This window comes from the organism of the source record quoted next, unplaced genomic scaffold, assembly GCF_019419815.1.
Source record: "Pyrus x bretschneideri cultivar Hongxiangsu unplaced genomic scaffold, Pyrus_bretschneideri_v1 Contig63, whole genome shotgun sequence".
Taxonomy (NCBI): Eukaryota; Viridiplantae; Streptophyta; class Magnoliopsida; order Rosales; family Rosaceae; genus Pyrus; species Pyrus x bretschneideri.
In genome coordinates this window covers 737,692-747,908 of record NW_025999802.1, presented here as the reverse complement: position 1 = coordinate 747,908, position 10,217 = coordinate 737,692, and the positions used below count along the sequence as shown (strand labels likewise).

Below are 10,217 nucleotides of genomic sequence, written 5' to 3'. Positions count from 1 at the left end.
GTGTTCCATCTCATCACAACCGTCCACTGGTTTCAGTCAGATCAGAAGGGGCAACAACTGTGAGAAAGGATTATGAAGTGAGAAAATTCACAGCCCAAACAAGTCTTCTAGGGCAGCAAAGTACAGAACCAAGTAAGAGCCATGTGGCAGACGATTCAAGTGATGAATCGGGTGGTGAGGATGATGTAATAGTGAGAATCGATTCACCAAGTAGGCTTTCTTTTTGCCAGGCTCCTTGAATGTTTACCTCATGATTCCGAAAAACCACGGTTGTAATGTCGGATTCACTATCGTTCCAAGTTTTAAACAAGTCTCTGAGTAATATTTATTTTAGTTGGATCAGAGAGATCTTGTACGCGACATCACCTATCAATTGATTGTACAAACGAATAACTAAAGTTTGCAAATTTTGTTGATTCGCTCCCCCAACGGAGGGATTAGATGAAGAACTACACTTACGTATATAATAATTTTGCAGAAGTTCAATCTTATACATGAAACTTCTGCTATCACATCTAGAAAAATTATTTGTTTCAACATTCTACATGTGAGAACCAAAATATAACCTTCCATCAAGCCTCGTAAAGCATTCCAACCTCGATACGTTGAGGCAGAGGCACCCCGAGAGCAGGCAGAGAGGACCGACAGTTACTGTGCAGAACTTCATAAAATGGTAGCATAATTTTATCGAACCAGCCGCAGTTATTTCCAACATAAAACCTTGTCTTTCCTTGAACGTGAAGTACGCCAGCACTCCTCGCTGCTTCCAAATTAGATATCTGTTCTCGGACCTCTGAAGGAGCAGATGGGAAACGGCCTGAGGTGTTCTGTATATGTGCCTGCAAGCTATTAGTAACTTGACTAACAAAATCGTCTCCCTCGAGGTTTAGGGCATCTGCATAGCCATACTGAATAACGCACCCATAAACTCCTTTCAGGCCGAGTTCGCTGATGACAACCCTCTCATGGGGGTAAACCTTCGGAACCAAAACGTATCGAAGAGTAGTGAACATAATGACCTGGTGAAGGGATTTCGTGTTTTTAATATAGTGTCCAAGAATCGGAGTGAGCCCGTCTTGAATGTTGGTGTAAAAGAAGCACAATCCGGGAACCCTTTGAACACTGGGATCAGATAATAGCTGTTCAAGTCTGTCTAAGGTTATCTTATGAGTGAACTCATATTCTAGCTTTCTCTGTCGCCCATAGAACCAACCAAACATAATGAAGGCGAGTATAAAGGATATGGCAAACGGAATCCATCCACCTTCCGCGATCTTTGTGAAGACTGCACTCACGTAAACACCTTCCATCACGAAGAATACACAGAAGTAAAGAGCAACCAGCACCAGTGGTGTTCTCCATATTATGATCATTACCAGTGTCAGCAATATTGTAGTGATGAGCATGACTAGACTGACAACAACACCTGAAATAAGGTTGTGGCAATAGTCAGAAAATTATAAAAGATGCCTGTATAAGATGTTGACGAAAATGTTAACTTTCCAACGGTAACACATAATGCTTTCAAAATTAACGTACCAAATGCATTTCCAATTTCTTTTCCATCTCCAAATATAAGTATGACAGCAACGCAGAGAACCATGAGGATGTAGTTGACTTCAGGGGAGTAAACCTCGCCTTCTTTGTTAGTGGATGTGTGCACAACCTTAACCCGAGGGAAATAATCAAGCACTACAGATTGCTTAATTACAGAAAAGGTGGCTGATATCAGAGACTGGCTTGCAACTATCGCAGCCAATGTGGATACGACAAAGATAGGCCAGTAGATACTTTTCGGTATAAACTTATAGAATCCATCATCGTGATCATTTGGATTCCTGATCAGGTATGCTGTCTGCCCCGCATATGTCAGAATCAAAGACGGATAGATTGTAAACAGGAAAGCCATCTGTTGAGGAAAATATATCAGGAACCTACTGAGACAAAAGAAATGGAACCTTAAAGACATATCGATGTTATTGGAGGTGAACCTGAATAGAGCTTCTGTTGAAATGACCAAGATCTGCAAACAATGCTTCGGAGCCTGAATTAAACAGGGAACATCGATTAAATGATTATTTCCAAGACTGCAAGGTACATGATCCAAAAGGTAATCAAGTCTATCTTCCATACTAAATAATCTATATCTTGATATCAATATGATAGTCACCTGTGATGCAAAGGACAGTGCCACCAAGCAACAGCCAGCCTTCCTTGCCGTTTCTTTGAAAGAAATGGAGGATAAAGTGTGGTGATATAGCCTTAAATATGCCTGGATAATGACGTATGATGCTATAAATTCCCACGAGCGGCGTAACCAAAGTCCATGTACCCATAATTGGGGAAAATAGGAAACTCACTCGAGATGTACCAAACTTTTGTAACAAAAACAGAATGATAAGGACTCCTGCCGAAAGTGCTTCGACCAGAGCTGCAACATATAAACCAGAATAGCAAGAAATTCAAATGAGATATAACAACTTAGCAGAGAAGTAATAACCTGATACCATTAAAACCATTGCACTCCAATTTCCTAATCAGAAAACTGGCCTCATTGTCCTAGCATAGCAATAAAAAGTGATATCCTTACATGAACTGAGAGATGGAAAAGGCGCCCTCACTCCATCCATTGCTGATAAAACTGGCGATATAGAAGTATCGAAGTAAAAGAAAATTTGTAAATAAATCTTGCCAAAAGTAAACGAAAGGCAGAATGCGCAGTGAAATACCAGAAATTGCAGGTGTAAGAATACCATCGCCAATAACCATACATGTGCCTAACATGGCAATAAAAAGCAACATCCTTCTAGCAACTACACTTTTCTTGAAAAACTTGGCAAGCCTATTCTGGTTTTCTATGCCGTCATCCAAGATAGAGCGTGAAGGACTTGAGTTTGAACTTGCAGGCTTTGAATTAAGGATTCCGATATTCATATGCCTGCAAAGTAATGAATATAGGGCAAAAGTTCCACCTGCAATCCATCGGTGAACGCAGATCAGAATATGTTATTACGTGAGTGAACCCTCATATTTACATTTGCATCTCGTCTTCACCTTGATATACAAACAAGAGGTTTATCGATACATGCTGCAAAACGTTAATGCTTGGAAATATAGCATAATGACACTCAAGGTCTAACTTTTAGGGGCAATCTCAAGATGTCACCTTCCATTCATGATCACGGCTTAACGATGCTGGTTTTACAGGTTTTCGTATATGCGTGTGATTTCCAGTTGCCGATCGTATACCAAATGTAAGTAACGAATGCAAAATGTTTAACAACAAAAATGCTCAAACACAGTAATCACATCCACTAAAAGTGAACAAACATAAATAAACTGAAGACAGCGGATAAATGTAAGGACCTGGAGTTCTTCGAAAGTGAAACAAAGTTGAGCTTGAGTGTACCTTCACCATGATCGTCGGCCTTGAGAGCAATGCTGGCATACTTGACAACCCCAATGAGAGTGAGAGTCCAGAACATGATGCTGTAGATACCCAAATAGTCAGCTTCTGTGGGAGACTTGAGATGCATTGAAGGGTATACATAGAGTGGGGATGTAACAAGCCCTCCAAACACCACTCCCAGCGTCCTGTAGGCAACTAGCAGATTCCCCCATCTACTTTTCCCCTGAAATCAAACAAGTTTTGTCATTAACAACGCCTTAATCCTGATTAACTCATTAAATTAAAACACCAAAACAATTAACAATCTTTCAAGCAATTGAACAGAAGAATTTACAACTAAAGTAATCATTTTTTTAAATTTTTTAAACCCCATGAACTAAAGTAATCATCTTTATTATAATACAACAAATAAAACCCCATGAACTAAAGTAATCATTTTTTAAATTTGTTTGAACAGAAGAATTTACAACTAAAGTAATCATCTTTATTATAATACAACAAATAAAAATCTTCAAGAAATAAAAACAGGGGAAAGCCATTGCATGTCAATAAAGTAATCATCTTTTTTTAATTTTTGTTAAAACAATAAAGAAGTATTTAAAACCCCATCAACAAAAACACAAAATACAAACAAAAACAAAGCGAACGCCTGCCTGCGTCCCCACATCAGATATTCATACGATTTCCCACCTTGTCGTTGTCTGTATCTCCATTAGCAATGCGAGGGTGATTGAGACGATGACCACAGGTGGCAGAATCGACGACAACGGAAACCTCAAACGCAGTCACCGGCGGCGAGTGCGGTGGTTGATCCATTAAAACACCACCACCACCACCACTGACACACAAGTCCCCAACTCAGCTCAGAGCCTCCCCGAGTTGTTAAGACTCGGAGTCCGAGTCTGAGCGACAAGCTGGAGAAGAAGGACTGATTCCCCTTTAATTTGTATTTCCTTTTTTTGCAAAGATGTGGATCATTGAATCCTGACGAAAACTTTGAAAAATGATTAGAAAACTTTAAGTTTTAGGAGACTATTGAATCCTTGACAACTTTGCAAAGATGTGAATAATTGAATCATTGAATCCTGACGAAAGTGGTCGAATGAGATTATGAAAGGGAGGAGGAGGACTGAAGCCACGTATTTATAAAATAAAAGAAAATTAATGAAAATTTAACTATAAGAACAAAATAAAAAATAAAATTAATAATATTATAATTACTTTTTTAATTTAAAAGTGTAATTTTTGTTAAAAAAAATAGTACTGCCAACTTTTCGTTAAAATTCTTTAAAATAAAATCTTAAGTTTGCCAACGTCCATGTGACTTTCAATTTGCAACACATGCTATGACCTCTTGGCGGGTGGGCCCCACTTACCTCTCGGCCCGTTCAGTCCTTCTGCATGTATGTTATTGTTGGTTTTGCCTGAACGTCGGGTTTTGTCGATGCAAGCAGCACCGCACATCAAATATGAAAAACATCTGATCTCACTCACGCACGGATTCATATGACAAGGCCGGGTATCCTGTCACGATCGTTCTATGCCAATAAAATAAAGATGCGTATAAATTTATATGCTAGTATGTGTTTATTTTATTGACAAAAATTTTACGTATCGTTATATACTGAGGCGCACACATGCCCTTGTTCTCCTCATGCACATGCTATTGATGTGAGGCAGTTGGTTGAGATAAATTAGGAAAAGATAAAAGTGGCCGAAGAATAAGAAGGAGCTTTCGATTTAGACTGATTCAATTGTATGAAACTAGGGGGAAAAATCTCTATATCTCCGCTAACAAAATAGTCAATGTAAGTAACTGTATGATGAGGAAAATGATCCAGATAATACCTGATAGGAATGTGTTTGGAATTTTTTCTATATGTAGAAATTTTCAGGTCGACGGGCCGAGGGCCCACTCCAACAACACCGATACTGTCCCCACTTAACCACCTGCACAATCCTCAGGTGTGGGGTTTTATCACAAAATGCCTTGATGTTAGTTAGAGAGGGGTCCCCCGCACGTGAGACCCCACTTATGGGTCACACGTGAATTTCCACACATCGGCAACCACGTGGAGCCATGTCGAGACTCACCCAATCACGTGGGGCCAATGGGGACCCACCCAAACATGTGGCATCTTTGGCCTACGTGGACAATCACGCGGGGCCAACGGGGACCCACCCAATCACGTGGCAGTACGGGCCCGCCTCCTGGCTCTGATACCATGTAGAAATTTTCAGGTCGACGGGCCGAGGGCCCACTCCAACAACACCGATACTGTCCCCACTTAACCACCTGCACAATCCTCAGGTGTGGGGTTTTATCACAAAAAGCCTCGATGTTAGTTAGAGAGGGGTATTTCTATTTAAAGCACTCTTCTCTTCTCCCTCTGTTCGATGTGGGACTGGGGGTTCCAACACTATACAAAGTAGCCGATATCGATATATCCATTAATATTTTATAATTTGCATATCGATATCTCCACCGATGGTGATATTTTAAACCATCGATGCGAGTAGCACAATGAGATTTTTTGAGTGTCAATAATCACACTATAAAATTTTACCTAACTATCATATATGTATAGAAGAGAAAAACATAACACCACCACATGTATGTGATATTCTCGATCTATAATTTGTTTATGCGCCAGATTCTTAAGTGGTTTCTGCGGAGAAACATCATAAACATGTAATTTTACTATTGCTCATATTTTTAGATGTAGAATATATTCTACCTCTGGCATAGGTTTATATTTTTCCATACTATAATTCTATTTCTATCTGGCTTTCTTTGGTGGTAGGGTCTTTTTGTTAGGTAAAGTTAGCCAGCTAGGGACGAAGTCAGAATACAACTTCCTCAAATTCGGCTTCGTTCCTCCAAGCTCCTGCTGCTATAAACTGCCCCTTCCATCCCTCAACACCACACCCACTCCCCCAGAACACAACTTCCTTCTTACAGCTAGCTACTTACAGCAGCAGGAGCTTGGAGGAAGGAAGCGGAACTTGAGGAAGTTGGAGGAAGTGGCCAACTTGCTAGCTACTTACAGCTAGTAAAAAAATACAAAGAAAAGAAAAAAAGGAAAGACAACATCGTTGTCTTGTGCATTGCTTTGTCATCAACACTCGGCAGAAAATTGGGGTGGATTCCACTCATTTCCCTTTGGAGCAAGAGACAAGCAGGAGGTTAGAGAGTGGAGAACATGGGGTGCCTACTATGAAGTGGAATTGGGCTTGTATTCCACTTGTGGCCTTTGTGGCTTTGAAAAATCGGGGCCTTTTGTTTAAGGCAACAGACGACAACAAGGGGAGTAGAGGGAGCAGCAGAAAAGAAGGAGGGTTGCAGAGAGCAACATAGCAGAAAATAGAGGGGTGCCACAGCTCCACATTTGAAGTGAAGAAGAAAGTGCTCCTCTCTTAGAGGAGAAGATCGGAGAGCTCAGGAAGAATTCTTGTAAAAAATGGTTACTCTTTTTTTAATTATTCGTGGATAATTTCTTATGTATTCAGACAAATATGTATAACTATTTTCAATCATTGAATTAAACTATCTATGTCTCTTGATGTTTGATCACCATTAGAATGCTTAGAAAAGTCATCAATGCAATTTTGAACAAATATCACGTTAAAATTGGTTATGGTTCTTGTGATTGAGGATTGTAATTTCTTCTAAGGTAAATATAATACTTTTAGAGATTACATGGTTTACCAAAAGGATTTTCACCAAGATTAATGAATCACTCATGTTTATATTTAATCCAAATGTCATGGATGAATTGCATGTTGTGGTATGTGTTTTAGCTTGAATGTCACAAGTAAAACTGCACAAGGAAAACCCCAACCTTCAAAGTATGTGTGTTTTCGATTACTTAAGCAATTGGAACGTAAGAGTGTTGTTGGTAAAGGTTGAACTCTAGTGCCTTGTCAATCTAATTTTCTTCAATTATTTATATTATCTTGAGTTTCTACATTTACTTGTTTTGCTTAGTTGGACCACTATTTCTATAAGCCAATTCTCATTTTAGATATTTGTTTAAGTAACGTACAGTAGGATTTAGTTTTGTCAAATTAGTGCAGTTCTTATAGTTAACCAAGTTAAATACTCCAAAACTCGTAAATTGTTTATACCAGTCCCTGAGGAGATCGACCTTGCTTGAGTCATTCTATACTAAAAAAACTTGTTCTCTTGCAAGAATTGGTTTAACCCTTGTTTTACAGGTGGTAAAATATCTATCATACGGGTTTGAGTTGTGGAAACAGTCTTTTTGTAAGGCAAGAAAAAAGCTGCGTACGATTTACATTTCTTCAGACTCTCATAAAGTGGAGAACCTTGTTGGCTTGGGATCCCCCTTTATGCATCTCATTTGGAATTGAAAACCCTAATTTCTAATTGCATGAAATTCCGTTTAATTAGTGACGTACGCAAAGTTGGAACCTGTAGCATATCAAGATCGAGTAATGAAATATCAGTTGGGTTAAACCATATGTTGGTTTGTACTTCTTGTTTTCTTCCTATAAACCAGTAGCATATTTGGAAGTTCGGAACTATGTGTTATCGTATATTCTCTTCATCCTTCAATAACGCATACATATAGCTAAGTAACAATCACACAAATGCCAACCATATTGTATTTTAACCAACGGGTTAATGTAGGTGACTAATTTTAGACCAAATTGGTAAGTTATATGATGTGTTGTCAATAAAAAATAAGTTCATTAATCATCAACAACCACAATGTATAATTTACAAAATTTAGTTTAAATAGATGGTCTCCTAACCCTAACATTAGCCATGACCAACGTAAAGCCAACAGTCTCCCTCCAATAGGATGGATTTAGATCCTCTCCTAAGCTTAGGAAGCTAAGCCTCCTAAGCAAATCACACGGGCCGTTAGATTTTGATCCAACGGCTACAATTATTATAACTTTTAGAGGACCCCATGTTTGTAGCCGTTGGATTCTCGTGTGCTTTGCTCAGGAAGCTCAGCCTCCTAAGCTCAGGAGAGGATCCAAATCCCAATAGGATATGGTGTGCAATCATATAAAACATCATGATTAAGGCGTCCTCATCAACCCTTCAAAAGAAATTATTGGTAACACGATTAATCAAACCTGTGTAATATTCTAAATTAATCATGATGCAGAACTAAACACAAAAAAGCAATAATTATGCATGGAGGAGAAATTTTAGTTGTGACGGGAACATAAGTGGCACACCACGTGTTTTAATAGGAGTGGTGAAATTTTTATTTTTTAAGTTATTAACTTTTTAGCATACATATCGCACCATTTGTATAGTGACACATGGTGTACCACCCTGTGTACCGGTTATACTGAAAAATCTCTCCGCGTGGAGATCATCAGTAGGGAAAAGTATTACTCAATGATTAGCATTTAGAACAGACTGATCATGCTCCAACTTATGTTTCATTCCACTGTCAATTGTTAAATCTCTCCAAAATGTCTCCGACTCCGACTCCGACTTACAGGTTACGAGAAGCATGCAAGTAGACCTTGAATCCTCTTTTCAAATATTTTCTTTTACTTGCTTTGCTTGTAGTTTTTTATGACCTCAGTCAAAGTCGCACTGTCGTTTACAGTTTGGTTCGCGGTCCTTTGAAAGCAACTCTGAAAAATCTTCAAGGAGGAGGCAGAGGAGGAAGATTAGGAGTGCTTTATGCTGGTGGCGCGACCCAAAAAGAGAGGAGGTAGGGAAGGAGAAGTTGACGTGAGGAAGAGCTGGCTGCTGGTGCTACGTGATTAACAACTAACCATCTTGCACGGGACAAAGTCAATTTTTATTTAATACCCTTCAACCCGTCCAGTGGGCCACGATTCCAAGCCCTAATTTCAGCCCGCCAAATTAGACCGGTTTTGGACTGACCTTTTGACAGGGATGAATCTGTTGCCCGTCTCCTTTTCTTTTTTGTCTTTTGTAAGTCGCCATCTGTCTGCATCAGTCAATTGCAAAGAGTTTTTAATAGTTCGGGTTACTCAGTAGTAAATAACGATCAAAATCAAAATGAAGAATTGTTATATTTTTGTTTATTGATAATGTAATTAATATAAAATCAAATTGTTCAGTAATTCGGATTATTAAAAACTTACCTCAAAATCAAATGTCACGTGTAACTTTATCATCTTTCATCCTCCTCTTCATGTTCATATATATGCTTTATAAAAAATAGAAAGTTTAAATTTCTTATACAACATGATTATGAAATCTACAACAACAAAATAATATTGGAAGAGAATTTGTACGATTTTCTTAAAATATAAGCCAGTTCCCAACATCATAAGGCATTTGGATCAGCCTCCCTTTGTTGTAAATAAGTGAGCCAATAAGTAATGGTCTGCACCAGTTCTATCATTAGAATATATATTACAGAGTGGGCCACATAAAAATATGTGCCTAAATATAGATTGTTCGGATCGTTAAAATACGTTACGGAGTGAACCCTATAAAACTTATCTAAAAAATTAAAAATTCTATTAAAAAAAAATGGCGCCACGAATCCGCCTCCACATATGTATACCTCATAGTCAAAAAGATTACAACAACAAAATTATCAGTAACACATTCAAGTTTATTGATATATTATTGACTCGCATCTCCAACAGAAGTAGAGATTTTTGTTTTCTTACTAAACCAAATTAAACCTCATCTGTGTGGCAAATGTTAATCATGAAGAATGCATATATTATGAATCAAGCGACCGTACAGAACTTGTGTTTAACTAGAATTAGAAAGAAAATACTGACCTTTTCAAAGCCGAGGAAAAAAGGAGAATAATTGAGACATAGGCGT

At 38.5% G+C, this 10,217-nt stretch overlaps 1 protein-coding gene across 3 annotated transcripts; it reads right to left on the bottom strand.

Moving 5' to 3' along the window:
* Positions 1–390: 390 nt before the first annotated feature.
* LOC125471993 (probable potassium transporter 17) lies at positions 391–4,522 on the bottom strand. 3 transcript variants are annotated; one of them, XM_048573011.1, is made up of 8 exons: positions 4,100–4,522; positions 3,410–3,632; positions 2,730–2,972; positions 2,591–2,641; positions 2,171–2,431; positions 1,992–2,044; positions 1,540–1,909; positions 391–1,426 (listed from the first exon to the last, which is right to left on the bottom strand). In XM_048573011.1, exons 1-8 carry the CDS (start codon positions 4,223–4,225, stop codon positions 573–575), a joined length of 2,181 nt encoding a protein of 726 aa, XP_048428968.1. In that variant the 5' UTR covers positions 4,226–4,522; the 3' UTR covers positions 391–572. The 3 variants fall into 3 exon arrangements, with proteins under 3 accessions (XP_048428968.1, XP_048428969.1, XP_048428970.1); XM_048573012.1 differs by having other exon boundaries at positions 2,754–2,972; XM_048573013.1 differs by lacking the exon at positions 2,591–2,641.
* Positions 4,523–10,217: the final 5,695 nt, after the last annotated feature.

What these genes read in the sequence shown, in the direction of transcription:
- LOC125471993 (XM_048573011.1), bottom strand. Translation starts at nt 4,225, where the DNA reads ATGGATCAACCACCGCACTCGCCGCCGGTGACTGCGTTTGAGGTTTCC. An exon ending in TCTTACACCTGCAATTTCTG is followed by an intron (nt 2,642 to 2,729) that starts GTATTTCACTGC and finishes CTATATCGCCAG; the next exon opens with TTTTATCAGCAATGGATGGA. An exon ending in TTTTCCATCTCTCAGTTCAT is followed by an intron (nt 2,432 to 2,590) that starts GTAAGGATATCA and finishes TATATGTTGCAG; the next exon opens with CTCTGGTCGAAGCACTTTCG.